The sequence below is a fragment of the Typopeltis vanoorti genome, chromosome 14 (assembly GCF_054136105.1).
Source record: "Typopeltis vanoorti isolate ZY-2024b chromosome 14, IOZ_Tvanoo_1.0, whole genome shotgun sequence".
Lineage (NCBI taxonomy): Eukaryota > Metazoa > Arthropoda > Arachnida > Uropygi > Thelyphonidae > Typopeltis > Typopeltis vanoorti.
In genome coordinates, this window is record NC_143562.1 from 13,393,393 (window position 1) to 13,413,939 (window position 20,547).

A 20,547-nucleotide genomic window follows, 5' to 3' on the forward strand; every position below is an offset into this window, starting at 1 on the left:
TGAAAGAAGACAGAAAGAAAAGTGAGAGAGAGAGAGAGTAAATATTCTAAGTCTGTTGCTACATTATGATAGAACTAAATTATTGGAAAGAATGTCATGATTGCAAATGAGCCATTGTATAAGTTATTATTATTATTATTACACCCTCCATGGAGTAGTCGGCAGACTCATCGTGGGAGGTTCATTCAACTGACAGTGTGCAAAAAAAAAAAAAAAAAAAATCATTTGTAGATGTATGGAATGAATTTTATTATTATTATTATTATTCAGGCCTCCATAGAATCAAAAGCCTCATCATGGGAGGTCCTTCCTAGGAAACACTGTCTATCATATCACTTCTTGAACTCATTGACTGTTCTTGCTTGCACCTGCATCATCTGCATACAACTGAATATCCCCCCCCCCCCCCTGCAATCCATTGACACTGCTATTGATATAAAATGTCATTGATATGAATTTGATGGATAAAAAGATGAAGTGTGACTTGCACAAGAGATATACAGTTATATTGGTGCATAATCTTGCTATCATATATTTTTCTAGACTGTGCATAGATGGCATCTGAGTAATGATGTATGTGGAACATTTACCATTACATTGTGACATGGAGAATGATGTTCTCTGCATAGTTGACATGTCTCAGAGTCTTCTTTTACTGCCTGTTCCCCACTCTTTAACTTTAAACACCAGTGTGATAAGAACATCAAATAATTAGCGTGTCACTGCAGCCAGAAAAAAACAAAAACAAAACTTTGCTTTACCTAAGAACATCTGTTTTATGTCTCCTTCACCACCATTTGACTAGACCTCAAATTGTAGCTAAATCAACCACAGTTTACTGTCCAGATTACACTTGTATATTTGTACTATCTGACATCTTGAGCCAAATCTTGAATTGCTTCTTTTTTTTACTATTTCTGGCTTAAGATTTCCTTCCTTCCTTTCTTCCTTCTCATTCATGTGCAGGCTTTATCTCTTACATAATTCTGAAAATCTCTCAGATCTCTTTGGCTTCTTATCCTTGAAGCTTGAATTGCAGTTCAACTATCCAAACAGTGAAATAATCTGCCTTGATGATTTCACTGTCCACAACTCCAAATGGCCTTTTCTCCAATTCCACTTATCAAGACGGAAGAGATACCATTCAAAATTCATAATCAGTTTGATCCATTATCTTCTTTGTTATTGGTTCTATTTATGTTACATTTTGGCCATTAGATATATATTTCTACATTCACATATTTGTTCTTCATCCCTCAACATATTCTCACTATACATTTTTGGCTCAATCAAGTTCAGCACCAAATGCTCATTATCCATGAAAAATGTTTTTTTCGACCACTATATATTATACACACTATATTTCAAACACTATATAGAGACCACAAGATCTCTCATCACATCAGAGTTCAACTTCGCAGCCAATTATAGGATGCACCTGCTTAAGAATGACTTGACCAAGTGCTAACATCCACGCTCTATGCATTTGTGTAATGGTTTCTATGAATTTAATATTTTTTCATCTTTCAGTTATGTATTTATTCCTAACTTAAGCTCATTTTTGTTTTTAAGTTGTTATGTGTAGATTTATCTGGCCCAGAAGAAGCCACCAGTTAACATGGCGAAACTAGTAGACTAATAGGTTGTATCAAAAATCTCCAACCTATTAAACCCAATTTTTTTATCATCTTATCATCCATATCATCTAAAAATACTCACATAAGTATGTCATTTTAATTCTCATCTAATATAATTTATAAAAAAAATTATATTATTCAAAACTAAATCTAGACCTAGGTTGGAAAATAGGAACAGCTTTGTTACCAAATAAGTTTGGCTATCCCAGTTCATTATTTTCTATTAGGAGCTACATGAAATAATTTCAAAAACTCTCAAAATTTGCTGTAACACTGTTCTAAATTAAAGCATGCATCTACCAAAATAACAGACAGCCTCTTTGCTCACTTAACATTCTTGATCATTTCTTAACCATTTTTCCCTTCCAAATTTATTATAGACTTCTGTTTGCTCTCTCTCTCTCACCCCCTCTCTTTAAAAACTAAGACCATTATCTTGTGAAGAATGCCCTACAGAATGCCCTTTGCTCAGCCACTCGCAACCTTATATTCGCAACCTATAGTCCTTTGGAACTATAATAGTAACAAGTGGTATGACCTCCAGGGTTTTTACTCCTCTTCTACTTAGTTAAATTACTATTTCCACTCTTCTAGTCCAAAAATTCTGAATTAGTTATGGAAATTATTAACGTAGGGATTAAAGGCCATCATTTCACTGAAATGAAGGCCTTTTATCTCTTCATTTCAACAACTATACAAACCATGGTTTAAAAACAAGTGTTCCAACACAGTCTAAGAGGGGAAAAAAATCAGTATATTGCAAATGGGAAACAAAACCTACATTCTTAGCATAAAATGAAGCCCACAACAATTGTAAAACAATCAACTGCAAATCTTAATATGACTTGCACAAAACTAAATGCAGAGAACTCTCTCCTTTTGCAGAAATGGCATTGATTCACAAAGGCTGTTAAGTGCAACTTCTGTTTACTACATGAGTATCCAACTCTCCTCTCCTCTCTCTCTCTCTCTCTCTCTCTCTCTCTCTCATTAGATGGCAATGCCTAATGACAAAGCTTAAGTTCCTGATATCATTCTTTTTTTCCAAGTCCTGCACTGATAACCCAAGGCAAAAACACCACCAACAATACCTGAAACAATGTACCACTCACACATACATACACAGTTCCTGTGGTCTTTTTTCAGAAATATATGACATTATTCATAACTTATTTTAACAATATTAACAACACCAAACAAACTGTTTTATAAAAAAGGATGTTTATTAAATGTCTTATCTTTTACTCTGAATTTCAAATCAGCATCTTCAGAGCACAAAGCAGCATGTTATAGTTTACATGCAACAATGAGTAAGTGAAACAATTCAAATTGTAATGGACAAAAGATCTAAAGTCCTTATTTGTGTCCCTCTAATCTTGTAAAAAAAGAAGTATTGCAGCTATGTTGGAGTTGATCTAAAGATAACAGTCTCCATATTGTTGGAAAATTAATGCAACCATACTTGTTTAGGTTAGGAGAATTTTTCATGGGCAATGGCTGCCTCAAAAAATAATCTTTATGATCTGTAACAACTTCTAAGTAGCATATATCGGTTTTCTTCCATCTAATCCTGTGTGAAGAGGTGTCCAAAGCATGGTCTGCCAGTCTTGACTTGCCATAATAATGGTAGCGAATGTATTTTTTATGTTCTCCAAGGCAGATGTTAACAGATCTTCCTGTCTGCCCATAGTAGGCCAAGTCACAAGGAACTTCATACACTCCAGGATATGCTATTGGATGAAGTTTATCCTTAGGAGAGTGGATCAGAGTTGCCAAGTTGGAGCCTGTGTGGCTCAATAGAAGTGGCGTTTGCGCTCTACGGTGCTTGACCGCACGAAGAAAGGATTTGGTGGTTCAAATCTAGTTGCCGACTAGAGGAAATTTTTGGTAAATGTGGCAGTTGTGTTTAGCTAGTCTAGAAAACGTGTTTTTAAAGTTAAATATAGTGTGACTTTTTGTCTCAAATTGTGCTGCAGTTGTGCATCGGTTAGATACAAGTGTCCTTCAGTGGTGTTATTGTTTGGAACTGTGTTGTATATATTGTGTTTTAACTGCCGTTTGTTTCACTATTTCAATGTGTAAAGATGGCGTCCAACAAGAAATGTACGTCAGCGGCGCACAGGACTTCTACTTCTACACGAAAGGCTGGCTCAGCATTAGATTTTTCGCAATGGATGCGTAGCGGAAACTGCTACATGTATGCGCCGAAAAATGTGAAGGATCTGTGGTTGGTCGGGCTAAATGAGAAGAACGAAAATGTCAACGTAGGTGAGAAGTGTCGGATAGGCTGGAGCATTTAGGAATGGAAGCTGACATTGGGACCGTAGCGGAAAAACTTCGGCGGGAGTTTATGAAAATGAAAAATGACCTTCATCTTCTTCATGAAGAAGTGGAAGTGCTCGGTAAGGAGATACTGGAAGTTAAAGCTGAATTTAATGTGTTAAACAGAGAAATTAGGATTATAGAGATTACTTTAGCTGAAGTAACTAGAACAGGATTACATATGGGTGAGTCTTTGGTGAATGATGCAGTAATAAATAGTATGGGAGTGATTGGGAGTCAACAAAATAAAACCACAAGTGGCCTAGAAGAAACGAGCTGTAGTGAGAGTGGGGGGGGGGGTAAGTAATAGAGCGTTGAGTAATGAAGCTGGGAGAGACATGCTGAATAGCGTAGAGAATGAGTCCATGAGTGTGGACTTGAATGAAGTCAAGAGTTGTAAGATATATGGTGATTCTATGATTAAGGGTATGCAGAGTGGTATGCATGAGGAGTGCTTGGCTGATGGGACAATAGAAAGAGTGGCATTAGCAATAAAGAGAGGGCATGAAGCAGACAAGATGATAGTTATGGTGGGTATGAATGACCTGAGAGGTAGTATAAATCAGGTAGGAAGAGATTTAAGAACATTATTAGATATTGTGAAGAGGAAAAGTGTCAATGGGAGGATAGTGTGTGTGCTGCCTTGTTTTGACAATTACGAGTTAAGTAGACGAGCAATGATAATGAATGATATGATTGCAAGAATGTGCAAAAAAAGAGGTCTGGAATTTGTTGATGTTTGGAGTGTGTTTGAAGGAAAAAGGCAGTTATATGCTAGAGATGGACTGCATCTTAACATGGAAGGACATAAGCGATTGAAGAAGTTATTGTTTTCTGAACAAGTTGAAGTTATTGGGCAGGGAAACTAATATTCAAAAGATTGAGTGTAAGAGAGAGAAACTTGAGCACTGATTGTATATTTATTGATCCTTATATGCAGAATAAATTGCAGAAGAGAGGGGATAAAAATCGGCATAGGACTACGGAAGTTAGTGACTTATATATCAGTTCTAAAGCCGGTACAAGATCTAGAGGGAATCTGCAATTTTTGTATACCAATGCTAGAAGCATTCGAAATAAGAGAGAAGAATTTTTGGCATTAGTCAGTGAAATCTCACCAAAAGTTGTAGGCATTAGTGAAACTTGGCTGTCAGCAGAAGATGTGGTCACTGGAATTGAATGCGATGGGTACAGTATTTTCAGGGAGGATAGAGAAGATAGAACAGGAGGAGGAGTACTGTTGATGATAGCTGATGTGTTGCAGCCAAAGAAAGTAGTATATCAAGATGTTAGACATGTGAATGAGAGTTCATTTGAGGCGGTCTGGTGCAAAATAGTGACCAATGCAACCAAATATACAGTTGGATACTGCTATAGACCAGGGAGTATAGGGGGGGGGGATATTGAATTCATGCATCAGCAAATTAGTGCAGTGAGTTAAGGCTTAGTGATTATTATGGGGGATTTTAATTATGGTGATATCAATTGGAAGGAGGAAATATCACGTAGCAAAAAGGAAATGGAGTTCATACATCTTCTACGAGATAAGAGGGGAGTGATGTGGAAGAGCAGGAGCGTAAGACAGGAGAGATTGAAGGAGTGGAAATGAATGTGGAAGTGAGTGGTATGAGTATAGAAAATGAGAGAATGGGTGTGCAAGAGGAGCAGGGAAACGGGGAGGCTCAGGGTGGACAGGGATACACAGCGTGAGAAAGGTGGATGCTCCAAGAGGAGGTGAGAGCATGTGTAGGCAGGAAAGTAATGGGATGATCAGGGATCAAAAGGAAACAGATGGAATTGCAAAGGGTTCTAAAATGAAGAAGCAGAAAGGGAAATGGCCCCAGTCCAGCATGGAGAGATCACATCGAGTGAGTGGTATCAGTGGAACTAGCTGTAGATCCAGAAATGAGTTGTTGTGTTTGTATACCAATGCTAGAAGTATAAGAAACAAGGCGGATGAAATGGTTGCACTAATTGCGTCTGTGCACCCAGAGATTGTCGGAATAAGTGAGACATGGTTAGATGAGGATGACATCTTACCATGTCTCATGGAGGGGGAGTGCTATTGATGATAGAGAAAGAATTATGTCCATACAAGGTAGAGATGCAAGAGGGAAATGGGGCCAGTGGTTTTGAGGCAGTATGGTGTGAGATAGAGGTGAATAGAATCAAATACTTGGTGGGATGTTGTTATAGACCTGGTAATGTGGATGGTGGTGATAGTGAAATGTATAGTCAAATAAGCCAAGCAAATAAGAAAAGGGTGATCATTATGGGTGATTTTAATTATGGCAATATAGACTGGAATGAAGAGATAGCAACTGGAAGTAAAGAAAATGAGTTTCTTGAGTTTTTGAGGGATAACTACCTCAGACAGTATGTAACAGAGGTCACAAGAGGATTAAGGGTCTTGGATTTGGTCATCTCATCGGAGGATGTAATTATCAATGAGGTATCAAATCATCCACCAATTGGTGAAAGTGACCATGAGGTGATTACTTGGGTGGTTGCCAGCAGTGCAAGGATCCCTGTGAAAAAAGGGTATAAGTGGAACTACAAGGGGGGTGATTATGAAGAGCTCAGGAGACAGCTTGCAGGTGTAGCATGGAATGAGGAGTTAGCTGGAAAAGAGATCAATGCAGCTTGGGGGATTTTCAAAAAATATTTAGTGGATGCAATGTCTAAATGTATACCACGGGTGAGAAGGTTAAATAAGGTAGGTGTGAGATGGATGAATAAAGAGATTAAGCATGCAATACAGAGAAAAAGGTCATTGTGGAGGCAGCATAAGAGAAGTGGAAGTAACCAATTTCATGAGGTCTACAAAGACCAGGCAAGGAGGGTGACTTGGTTGGTGAGAGTAGCTAAAGAGAGGTATGAACAGCAGTCAGCTAATGAAGCTAAAAAGAATCCTAGGGAGTTATTTCGATATGTAGCCAGCAAAAGAAAGAATGATTATGGAAGGATGACATTGATTGGAGGAAATGGTATAAAGACAGCTGTTGCAGAATGTGTGGTGGAGATACTTAATGAGCAGTTCATAAAGATTTTTCAATCTTGTGAATGTGACTTCATGGAGAGATTAAGAGCAGTTGATGATGGGGAGGAGAGACTGACTGTAAGTGAGCAAGAGGTGTTTGGGGAGTTGAGTAAACTAGATGTAAATAAGGCTGTGGGACTTGATAATATATCACTGCGTATTCTGAAGGAATGTGCCAGAGAGTTGACACCTGCCTTGACATATTTTTTTAATACGAGTCTTGCACTTGGTCAAGTCCCTAAAGAGTGTAAGGAGGGCAAGATTGTGCCACTTCATAAAGGAGGTGATCGAACTCAAGCATCAAACTATAGGCCTATCTGTGAGTCAGGTGTTGTGGTTAAGTTGTTGGAGAAGCTTGTGAGAACTAGGATCCAGAGTTGGGTTGACATCAATGGTATAATCTTTGATGGACAGCATGGATTTGCTAAAGGGAGGTCGTGTTTTAGTAATCTACTTACTTATTACAATAAAGTGACTGCTTCCTTGGACAGAGGAGAAGGATACACAGTAATATACTTGGATTTCGCAAAAGCTTTTGATAGAGTACCTCATGATAAGTTGACAGTCAAACTAGAGCAGATGGGGTTGGATATTAGATTAATGCATTGGATTGGAGACTGGCTATCTGATAGGTATTAACAAGTTGTGTATGGGGGTGCGATATCCAGGAAAAGTAAAGTCGCTAATGGAGTGCCTCATTGGTCTGTTTTAGGGCCATTACTGTTTAACTTGTATATTAATGATATTGGCGAAGATTTGTATGGAGATATTCAGTTGTTTGCAGATGATGCAAAGTTGGGACGAACCATAAAGAGTAGTGAAGATGTTGTGGCCTTGCAAGAAGACTTGAATAAATTGAGTGATTGGGCACTTAAATGGGGATGTGAGTTCAATGTTGCAAAATGTAAGGTTTTAAAATTTGGAAAACAAAGATGGGATGCAGAATTTATGCTTGGTGAGAATATATTGTTGGAAGTAGAGGAAATAAGAGATCTGGGAGTGATAGTGGATAAGTATCTAAAATTTAGGGGACACATCGCCAAAATTGTGAAGACAACACAAAGACTTCTGGGAATGATGAGGAGGACACTGACGTGTAGAAGTAGGGAGATTCTTGTTCCATTGTATAAGGCTTTGATTAGGCCACACATGGACTATTGTGCCCAGATTTGGTCACCTGGTTTTCAGAAGGATGAAGAGATGTTGGAAAGGGTCCAAAGGCGACTGACTAAGGTAGTTTCTGACCTCTGGAATGTCGAGTATGAGGAAAGATTGAAAAGATGTAATTTGCAGAGTCTAGTGGAGAGAAGGAAGAGGGGAGATATGATAGAGACCTACAAGTTGGTAAGGGGTTGTTATAGGATCAATGGTGGAGAAGTTCTACAGAGAATAGTGGGAGATCAGGGGAGAACCAGAGGTCATCCCTGGAAACTGTATAAAGAGGGTGTGAGTAGGGGAGTGAGAGGCAGGTTTTTTTCGTGCAGAGTTGTGAATGATTGGAATGCCTTGCCTGAGAGTGTGGTGTCTGCAAGGAGTTTGAATGTGTTTGACCTCCTAGATGAGTCTTTGACTCCATGAGGTCTTGTTTAATAATAATAATAATAATAATAATAATAATAATAATAATAATAATTACTTGAAACAGCACATAACTGAAGGGACACGTGGTGTGAGAGTGTTGGACCTGGTTATTGGTTCAGAGATTATATGCATAAGTAAGGTGTCCTCGTTACCTCCAATTGGTGAAAGTGATCATGTGGTATTGACTTGGGAGGTTGCAAAATCTGTGGATTTTTCTGTTAAGAAGGGTATATATATGGAACTACAGGTTAGGCAATTATAACAAGCTTCGGAGTGAGCTTGCAGCCATCCCATGGCAGAACATATTAGATGTTAGCAGTGCTTGGGATAAGATCAGCGGGTATCTGAGGAAAGCAATATCAGATTGTGTCGCCATGGTCAGGAGGTCAAACAAGGCAGGCATTAGATGGATGAGCAGTAGTATCAAGCTTGATCTGCAAAAAAAGAAAATGTTATGGAGAATTTACAAGGATAAAGGTGATCAGGACACCCATGAGCAGTACAAGGCTGAAGCTAGGAAGGTTTCCAGCCTAGTAAGAAAAGCTAAATCAGATTATGAGAAGACCTTAGCCAAAGAGATCAAGGGTAATCCCAAAGAGTTCTTCAGCTATGTGGCAAGTAAGAGGAAGAATGACTTCGGAAGGATAACTTTAGTGGGTGGTGATGTATTGAGGTGACAAAATCAGATGTAATAGTCGAGTTACTGAGTGATCACTTTTCAAAAGTCTATCACCCAAGTGAGGATATCTCTATACCTGTAGCAATACCTAATGTGAGAATTGAAGCTAAAGAATCAGAGGTATTAAATATATTGCAAAATTTAAATGCAAACACTGCTGTAGGCTTAGATGGAATATCAGCTCGGGTGTTGCATGAATGTGCAAATGAATTGTCAACCCCTCTTACTTGAATATTTAATTTAAGTTTGAACTCTGGTGGTCCCTAGGGAGTGGAAGTTAGGCAAAGTGGTTCCTTTGCATAAGAGTGGCTCTAAAACTGCGGCATTTAATTACAGACCAATCACCATCTCAGGAGTAGTGGTAAAAGTATTGGAAAAGTTGGTTAAAGACAAAATTCAAGAATGGGTGGATCAGGATATGATACTCTATAGAGGCCAACATGGTTTTGTTAAAGGTAGATCCTGCCTTAGCAATCTATTAACTGTTCATAATAGAATAACATCTGAGTTGGACAAAGGAACTGGCTACACAGTGGTACTTCTGGATTTTGCTAAGGCTTTTGACAGGATAACCATAGAACACTGTTGCGCAAATTGGAGCAGATGGGAATGGATATTAAATTATGTATATTATTTCTGGGAAAACTCCCATGTTACTCCTCTTAATAAACTGTTATAATTACGACTATTTTGCCTGCTTCAGTTTAGGAGTGCCCCTGTTTAAATGTCATTGGCTATTTACTCACGGATTCTTAGGGCATTGTAGATGTAAATTTACCAAAAAGTATATGTAGCATAAGGAAGAGAAATTTACACATACCTTTTTCTGCGTGTTGTGGCTTTTCTTCTTTATGCGATGTCCGAAAACTACTGAGTGTGTGGAGGGGGGGTAGGCAATTTGGGAGAATTAAATTAGAAAAAACTCGTTTTTTTTTTTTTTTTTTCCCAGTAATATATATATAAACATATATATTATATTACTATATTATATAGGGTGGGGGAAAGGTGAAAGGGTTGATTTTTTATATAGGGAGTGGGAAGGGGAAAGGTGGTTGACGGGGTGTGGTCCGTTTCGACTATTCTCGGTCGTTATCTGAACACATTGGGAAAGTGGATGCTATGTCAGGTCGGGTAGGTGCTTCTGTTTTAGAAGTGTTAGTGTTATTGCCTATTGGTCGGGGTTGTGACCTCAATTTTATGTTGTGAAGCTTCCAAACCTCGGAGATTATGTAGGGCCTGTGTACGTTGATAGAGTTCGCGTCACATTTTATGGCTATTGTTTCCGATATTCTGTATCGGAACCAAGCTGTAGACAAACAAGACAATGAAACAATGCTAAGAATATCAGAAACAATAGCCATAAAATGTGACGATGATGATTATTTATGTAGATCCTGTGTGTGTGTGTGTGTATGTTTTGGCTTTCTGTAAATGGAAAAAGATAGTGATCCATTTGAAAGGTGGATGACTAATGTGTCAAGAAAAGGCAAATTATTAGATTCTTTTTCTACTGCAAAGTGAATTTTGGGATGTTGGCTGTTTAGATAGGTGACAGAAGCATTCAAAGTATTTTGTCCATGGGAGCCAAATGGCAAACACATCATCAACAAAGCAGAATCACACTAGGGTCTTGTACAGCAGTGAACAAATTAATCCGAACAAGCTGAATTTTCATCAAGTTTTTGTTTCAGTTAACAATAATTTTTGATTTTGGTTTCAGTTTTACTATTTTCGGTTTTGGTTTTACTTCACTATTTTGGTTGAGTGCTGTGTGTTTTAACTGTCTCAATGATTTATTAATAGTGTTGTGCAATTTTAATAATGTAAACAAGCTGACTTATAGTGTTTTATTCATTTTGTATAGCTATAAAATGGATACATCTAAAAGAAAGCATTCAAAAATATGTACTCTTTCTCAGCACACATCCATGACTCAAAGACAAATTGTCAATGAATGTGGTGTTGGTTTGGGTACTGTTAATGCAATTTAAAGAGGTTTAGGGAGACAGGTACTTTTTTTCCTGATGGAAAAGAAAAATGTGGGTGAAAAAGGATAACTACACTTATCAAAATCGTTTACTAGTTAGGAAAAGCAAAAGGAATCTAAGATTATCTGTTGTAGACTTAAATAGAGACTTGGCAGCTAGTGGGATTAATGTTTCAAACATGACTGTCCGTCGAAGATTGTTGGAAGCAGGAGGACTGCCCACAGACCAAAAGAAACAGCTGTTGATGAAGGCTATGAAGGAAAAGAGGCTCCATTGGACAAAAGTGTACAAAGATTGGACTGTTGAGAAGTGGAAAAAGGTCATATTCTCAGATGAGAGCCATTTCTTTGTCCAAGGAAAGTGAGTACCCTATTTGCAAATCAGCAGCTGGGAAGACTTCTTCTGCCCACCTTCAGTGAGCTCCTAAACATCCAGCTAAAAAAAGTTCTGTGGTTGTTTTACACATGATGGTTTAGGATCACTTGTGCCTGTTTACTGGAGGATGAAATGACTAATACATAAAAATATTGGAGAAAAGAGTGTTCCCACAGAAAGACAAAAACTCATCTTCCATAAGGATCTCACTCCATTCCACACTTCAAAAAAAGTGAAAGAGTTCCTCAAAAATCACAACATCCAATTGCTTCAGTGGCTAGGTAACTTTCCTGACATTAACCCAATAAACAATTTGTGGGCCATAGTGAAAAAGAAAAAAGAGACTTCGAAAATCGAATTGTTATACAAAGGATAACTTAATATAATCCATTATAAAAGTATGGTTTTGTGATGCAGAAATAACAAAAATGTGGTTATACCAATGAATGTTAAAAATCCCATGGACAGCAAAAATGTTCATTCAAGAAGTACTGGAACACATGGGGAAATCAAATGAACTTTTAGATACCATAAAAAGAAGAAAAACTGCATATTTTGGTCGCCTACTTCGTAATGAAAAATATAAAATACTTCAATTGATTATAAAAGGGAAGATAAATGGAAGAAGAGGACAAAGAAGATGAAGAAAATCTTGGCTGGCAGACATCAGGCAGTAAACTGGCATGAGTTCTAGGGACTGTTCAGAGTGGCTGAGGATCTCTCAAAATTTGCCAAGGTGGTTGCTGACCACCAATAGGAGATGGCACTCGAAGAAGAAGAGTTCTACATTGTTAGAGTCAGTCTCTAAGCAAATTAATGAACTTATTAGGAATAAAGGAGCAGATATAAATTATTAGATAAAGTTAGAGTTTAATTTTTGTACTTATTTTCTTTAAAATTTGTGTCCGGATTAATTTGTTCACTGTTATATATAGCTGAATTGTATGTAGGTATTAGTTATGACAAAATCTTGATAGAGTAAGGGTGATATAGAGAGGTTCTGTTTTTAAGCACCATTTTTAAACTGAGAGCGGAAGGGGGGGGGGGGCTGCTGTTAGAACCAGAACAGATTCTGCCACTCCAGATCCAGTTTGATCTCCATATCTGCATCACCCACCTCGAGACACATACCATGGAAAGGTTTGGAAAACTTTGTGCTATTACAATTGACATTTCCTAGCCCTTCATAGCCTCTTGCATAGAGGCTGGTCACTGAAGGCCTGTTGACCTCAGACCACAAGATGGGATGTAGACCATCTTGTGATCTACCTCCTAACCTCTATAATTAGGTAGTCAGCATTGTCATGGATATTTTGATACGTTGGAAAAAGAGCCTTAAGGCGCTCCTGCATTGGTAGCAGTATTGAAGAGAAAAAGCCTGCAGTGAACAACAAATCGATAGTTTTGCTGATGATGGTAGGAGCAAACAACTTCCCTTGTGTGTGTGTGTGTGTGTGTGTTTTGTACAGAGAATACCGGTTTGCAGTTTATATTGCAAAATGTAGCAGGGTTAGGAGGTAGCAGGGTTTTTTTGTTTTTTCTCCCAGAAACTCAGGTTTTTCATCTCACATACAGACTAATCGGCCCTTCAGAACACATGCAATTTACAGACAAAAAAATACTAGTTGTGGTGGTGGTGGAGGTGGGCGGTAGATGGAGATGATTCTTAGTAGAAGTTCGGTGTAGTGGTTGAGACAGTTGTAGGTGTCCTCCCGCGATTAGTCTTCGGACTCCTTGGAAGTGTCAGGAATAATAATAATAATAATGTAAAGTTACATATGTGATGGTGAACAGAGAGAGTTGAAGTTGATGGGATATATTTCAAATATGCACAAAGTAATACAGAGAATTATTTTGATTTAACAAATACACTAATAGGGATAAGAAGGTTATTAACTGTTTTTAAGGTTTTGATATGGTGCACTGCTTTTTTTTTGTCAAATGATAGGTGCTGGTACACATTCTTTTCTAGCAAGAAAAGGTGAAAATTAAAATGACATATGTCACATGTCACTGTTAATAACAGTGTTGGTATGCCATACCGTTGCTCACTGTCTCCCCCCCCCCTCCCCAAAGCATTATGGGAGATACTGAGACAAGGAGTGATGAGAGCTTGATCCACCTTTGCTATGAGTTGCCAAGGGATGTACCACCTTACCTCAGTCCTGAAGATATTTTCAGGCACAAACTTTGTTTGCTTATACTTGGATAAAAGGATTAAACTAAATTTATTATAGTCTAACCAAGTGCAAAATAAACTTCCAAGATGTTTCCTCTCAGAAAGTTGAAATTTACCTCTTAGAAAATAACAATCTGGCTGGGGGAAAAGTAGCTCATAGGCTTAGTTATCTATGTACTTATTTTATTTATTTATATTTTTTTATGATGATGATTCCACTAATAATAGGTCATAATAGGCAATGCCAGCAAAGGTTGATCGATTGGTAAAGCCTCTGCTACTAATGGCTTGCAAAACGTTAAGCAAGTTTGAGCACGGTTTGTAGTTGGAAGTGGATCAATAATTCTGTTGGCACACTCTCTCTCGATGAGTCTTTGGACTTCCTGGAGGTGTCATATAATAATAATAATAAATATGTAGTAAATTAGTACCATGTTTCAAACCCTGCTCTAGATATAAAATATGGTCCTTTTCAAGCCACTTCAGACCTGTAATAAACAGAGTAATGGTCTCACACAACAGATGATGCAAATCACCTGCTTAATATACCTACATATTTATTTAATTTATATCCAAGTGCAAAAACTTTCCAATTGCCATTATTTCTTTATTTCTATAGATATAGCTTCATATGTAAGTAGGGTGGATTTCAGTCCTGTTATTGAATCCTCGCTTAACTTGCATATGCTGCTTCAGCTTGTATGATTGGCAAATTTTGAAACTTCAGAATAATTACCAGTGGAAACTAATAGTATTGATAATAAAAACATTTTATCATTCTTTTGTAGGCTATAGTTGCTGCTGCCAATATAAATATTATTACCTTTGCCAGGTAATTTATAATTATATTATTGCCTTAATGGGTTTTATAATAAATAGCCTAATTGCTTTATGAATTTTCAAGGTTATTCTATTCGTCGGTGTAATATAATACTGAAAAAAAAAGTAGGATATTTTGAGAAAACTGTTTCAACTGATGCAGTTTAATAGAATATTTTACTTTTTGAACTTCTTATGTTACTGGATAATTTTTAATTTTTGACATTTTGCAAAGTTTTAGAAGAAACAGTATTGTTATAACTGTTATTATGACCTGGAATTCACTGATTTATTGTAGAGCTTACTTCAGTATATATGTACAAATATATATATATACATCAAGCCTTGCTTGAAAAGAATTTAAATCAGCATCCCCTCCAGTAATACATTTCATTTTCTTATTATTTTGTGAAGTCAGGAAAGTATATCATTTTCTCTTCCTATGATTCTTTACCAACTTCTATGAATATCATATTGCCATTTTGCATAACAAACAATGCAGCATGCCCTTTGAATGTATCTCATATATTTTGAAATCTTTCTTTCTGACCTACAAATAAGCTGTTACAAATACATTTTCATACTAGATTTGTGCCATACCAGATATTAGATTTGTGCCTCATCTTTGTAACACGCTCTGCATCTCGTCATTCCAAAGTGATTAATACAATCTGTAATTTTGAACTTGTTGATTATTAAACATTCTACTACTACTACTACCACTATTATAACTGTCCCCTCCCCCCATTCTAGATATGTAGTTTTTGCAATATTTATGAATTAAGATTAATCTCAGTTACATTTTGCATTGTTTGTTTTGTATTCATATGTATGCATATGCACGTTGATGCAGGTGCGTATCTATCTGAATTAATGTTTAGTCTTTTCAGACAGTTTTTACTGGCCAAGCAATGGCAACAGAACACTATCATGCCTGGTACATCTCATGTTTTGAGCTGTTGGTTAGGTTTGATGCAGTTAGATATTGGAATAACTAGAATTTGTCAATACATTTTTCATTTATATTGGACAGTTTAAAGTGTATTCACTGAATGGATTGATTTTGTTTAAATTAGTGTGAGAGATGAGATCCTCATTGAAATTTATTCAAACATGATTTTGAGACAATGTATCAGTCAGTCAGACAATTCATCCTCTTTACTTAGCAACTTAAAATAGTTTTTTACTCACTTTTATTGTATATGGAAAATAACACTACCTGTTTGGGCACATTTGTATTAGAACTTAACGATTAACTATAAACTATCAAATGAAGTAGCATATCCAGCAGTTTAATTATTCTCCTATAATTTTAAAGGATAGGAATGAGATTTCTAATTCAGTGTATAGTATATCATATAGTATATATAGTATATGATATTATATATACTATATATATATATACTATATATAGATTCACCAGGCATATTTACTAGTTTAATAACTATTAAGCTCTTATAAGAATCCAAGTAATGTTCCTTTTATTCCCCTTTGCCCACAGGGGAACCGCGGACGCCAGGGTAAAGCAGCATCACCTAGTATACCTGGAGAACCTGGCAGAAAAGGTGACAGAGGGTACCCTGGTGATAAAGGGGAGAAGGGTGAAAAGGGACATATAGGTGCGCGTGGTTTACAGGTGAGCGGCGATTTTACCTTTATTCTTAAATTTACATCTGGACCATAAAGGTATATTGCGAATGATGAATGATAGTGTACTGCATCCACTTTCAGGTTTTTTTGATTTACTCCTGAAAAAAATACGTTGGCCATGATTGATCACTTTCTCATTAGCCCATGCACTAGGTAACTCTGTTGTCACTTTTTTTTTATATGATTTGTTTGCTAATGGTATACACTTTTAAATTTTCTCACAGAGAAATTTCATAATTTTTTTGTACACTGAAAAACAATAATGCTTGGATATAATGAGATATAAATAGAACACAAAAATTGATATTATATATATATGAGGAAGTGTTTTTTGTTTTTACTACACATTTTCCACATTTTCTCATCTTCATTATTACCACACTCTTGTGTATTGCCATTTGTCATATAGTGGAATTTTGTTTCGAAAACTAATAAGTTACATAACTTTGTGCTAATATGGTTTTGAATTTTTCATTAGTTTTAAGTATTTTTGATTTGAAATGGTTGTGGATACTAAATTATCAATGAATCAACTTTTCTGCCAATTTTAAATTTATTAGTTGGTTCTTTCTAGTTGAAATCTAGATGATTGTTTTCCCCACTTAAATGAACAAAGAATAACATATTTTGTTGATATTGCACCACTTGAATTATGAATAATTCTTTTGAGTGCAAAATCCTTTGTAATATTAAGGAACTGATTATGGAAAACATCTGACCTAGGGAAATTTATGAGATGATATCTACAGGAAGTAATAGATAGTCAGCATGACCAATAATAATCTTTATATTGCTTCCTAAATGAGCCATCCTTTATAAATTGAGTGGATCCACTCTCTGAATAGTTTTAGGAACAGTTTGAAAGATTTAAGTTCAGCTAATAGAATTATAACAGTTAAGACAACAATATCATTGGTATAAACAATATGTATCATATTGTTTTTACCGAAATCTGAATTTTACATTCAGATTTCATTAAAAGACACTGATGGGGTGGATGGATAGCAATTGTTTGTTTGAAACATATGCAATATTGTCTATGAAAATAACGGTGTGTGTGTGGGGGGGGGAGGAATAATGTCTAGGGTTGCTACTGTTCATATTCGATAATATTTTATGCAGACTGACAAGGAATATTCACTTGTTTGCTGATGATGATGCCCGAGTGGAATTGTCATTATAATGTGTTACTTAGGGAAAAAATTTGCATATTAAAGTGGAGATGTGTTATTCTATGTCATGCTGGCAGAATCTGGGAATGAGATTTGGAATCTGGTGGTGTTGGTTATCAGAGACCTGAAATTCAAGTGCAACACTACAAGAGATTATTATTATTATTGTATGGGCACCTCTATATCCACACTATCCACACAATCTATCATACCTCTCCTTGAACCCATTAACAGACAGAGACCACTCACAACTTACTCTGGCAACCCATTCTACTCATTCACAACTTTCCAAGTAAAAAATCTAGTCCTCACACCCCCTACTAACCACACCTTTATTCAACTTCCAGGGATGACCCCTTGTTCTGACCCCTATAGCCAAGTGCTGAAACATTTCCCCTGCATCAATTCTATAAAACCCTTTAAGTAACTTAAATGTTTCTATCATATCACCTCTTTTTCTCTTATCAACTAACTTTTGCTATCCACACACTCTCAATCTATCTTCATGGGGAACATTCCACAGACCACTCACCATCCTGGCCACTCACTTCTGAATCTTATCTCCAATGAATCTGAATCTGAATCTCCAATGCGAACTTATCCTCAAGAAAACCAGGAGATCACAGTAATCCAGATGTGGTGTATCAAGGCCTTATAAAGAGGAATAGCAACTTCCTTATCCCTACTTATGGGCTAACTTAGCAACTTTAGCAATATGTCCTCTAAACTTTAACTCTATCGCAGATGTGAAGATCACCCATTGTATTTCTGCTATGATAGGAACATTAACAACGCCATTTAAGAACTCTAATATAAGCAATATCATAAGGGACATGTGACATGCAGTACTTGCGGCATGTATGCGTCTCGGGAATTGGATATGTGGCTTGTGAAAGAGAGCGGAGAGCGTATGGGCGCAAAATGCAGGCAGTGGGAGGAAATAAGTGCATTAGAAATATCAATATCCAACCTTGTTGCTCCAGGAACTGGGAATGAATGTAGAAAGACAAGTAGTGTGATAGGAGAGAATGAAAAAATATATATATATGAATGAGAAAATAATAGTTGATAGTGTGGAAGGCATGAGTGTCTGTGAAAGTTTAGGAGATGGTTTTGTTTGGGAGAGTGAATTTAGATTAAGAGTGACTGACCTGCAGAGGGAGATAGATGAGCTGAAAGAGGAGGTGGAATGTCTTGTGAATGAGAGCAGAAGTATGAAAGATAAGATTAGGAGAATGGAAGAGATAAATGCAAGCCGAATCAGAGTAGGGGAGAGAGAGAATTTTGGAAGTGTTAGAAGAGGAGAGAAAGGAAACAGTAGAAGAGAGGGAATGAGTGAGAGGTATGGGGGTGCTAGAAGAGGAGAGAATGGAAACAGTAGGAGAGAGAGGTATGTATGGGAATGCTAGAAGAGAGAATAGCAGTAGAGGAGAGGGAATGAGAGAGACCTATGGTAATGAAAGAAGAGGAGAGAATGGAAACAATAGGAGAGAGGGAATGGTAAGAGGTATAATGTATGGCGACTCAATGATCCATGGTGTTCAAGATAGGATGCGCGAGGAGTGTTTGCCAGGAGGAACAATAGAAAGGGTGGCTATGGCAATTAAGAGAGGTGAAAGGGTGGATGAGATGATTGTGATGGTAGGAACAAATGACTTGAGTAGTAATGTAAGTCGGGCAGCGAGAGATATGAGATTTTTGCTTGAGGCTGTACAGAAGAAGACAGAGAGAGGAAAAATAGTGTGCGTGTTGCCTAGGTATGATAATGACGAGCTGAGCAGAAGAGCAGCAATATTGAATGACATAATAGCTAGAATGTGTGACAAGAGAGGACTGGTATATGTGGATGCTTGGAGTGCATTTGAGGAAAGAGAGGAATTGTATGCGAGAGACCGTTTACATTTGAATGAGGAAGGATGTAGGCATCTGGAGAGATTGCTGTTCTGAACGAGTCAGTGTGTCCCAGGGAAGATGATAGCAGGGGCGGCCTCTTGTGGGAATGGATACTTGGGAGAAGGGAGACGACATCAGGTAACACTGAGCCCAGTGGAGAATAGAGGGGATAATGCTGGGTATAGAAACAATGGCATTTATATGCTTTATACTAATGCCAGGAGTATCCGGAATAAGGGAGAGGAATTGGTGGCGCAGATAGCATCAGCCTGGCCAAACATTATTGGGATCACTGAGATGTGGTTGACAGAAGAGGATATAATAACAGGAATAGAAGTTGCTGGGTACAGCATTTTTTGGCAGGATAGGAGGGGAAAGCGTGGTGGTGGTGGTGGTGGGGTACTGTTTATGATAAGTGACGACTTATGTCCTCTAAGAGTGGAGGCTTTGGAAGGCAGTGAGACAAATGATTTTGAGAGCACATGGTGTGAGGTAGAGGTAGGCAAGACAGGATATTTAGTGGGGTGTTACTACAGACCCAGGAGCACAGAGGATGGAGACCAGGAGATGTTTAGATAGTTAAGTTTGGCAAGTGCAAGAAGAATGATTGTTATGGGAGATTTTAACTACAGTAGTATAAATTGGAGAGAGAAAGATGCATGTAGCAATAAGGGAATGGAATTTCTAGAATTCTTGAGGGACAAATGTCTTAGGCAACATGTAACAGAGGGAACAAGAGGTTCAAGAGTTTTGGATTTGGTTATTGCATCAGAAGAGTTGATAATAACTGAGATGACATCTCTCACACCAGTTGGAGAGAGTGACCATGTGGTTTTGACTTAGAAAATGAATAGACATGCAGGAGTATCAAAGAGACAGGAACTTATGTGGAATTATAAGGCAGGTGATTATAATAGTCTAAGATGTCAACTTGGGGAAGTTTCATGGAAGGAGGAATTGGAAGGCCAGGATATCATTAATGTGTGGGAAATTATGAAAGAATATTTGTTAGCAGCAATGGTAAGTTGTATACCATGAGTGAGGAAGAGGACACAATTTGGAGTAAAGTGGATGACAAACAATATTAAACAGGAATTGCATGTGAAAAAGAGGCTATGGAAGAGATATAAGGAGACAGGAGAAGAGAAGATGCATGAAGAGTATAAGACACAGACCAGAAGAGTGACTAGTATGGTAAGGAAGACGAAACTG

At 37.4% G+C, this 20,547-nt stretch overlaps 1 protein-coding gene across 10 annotated transcripts in view; it reads left to right on the forward strand.

Moving 5' to 3' along the window:
• The window catches only part of LOC150099238 (uncharacterized), an 825,097-nt gene that overhangs the window by 360,339 nt on the left and 444,211 nt on the right, over positions 1 to 20,547 (forward strand). For 8 of the 10 annotated variants that reach the window (XM_090403348.1, XM_090403355.1, XM_090403349.1 and 5 more), the window contains one exon: positions 16,122 to 16,256. The exons of the other annotated variants lie outside the window; for them this stretch is intronic. In XM_090403348.1, coding sequence (XP_090259474.1) covers positions 16,122 to 16,256 — 135 coding nt within the window. The remainder of the gene's footprint in view (positions 1 to 16,121; positions 16,257 to 20,547) is intronic. 10 annotated transcript variants of the gene reach the window in all.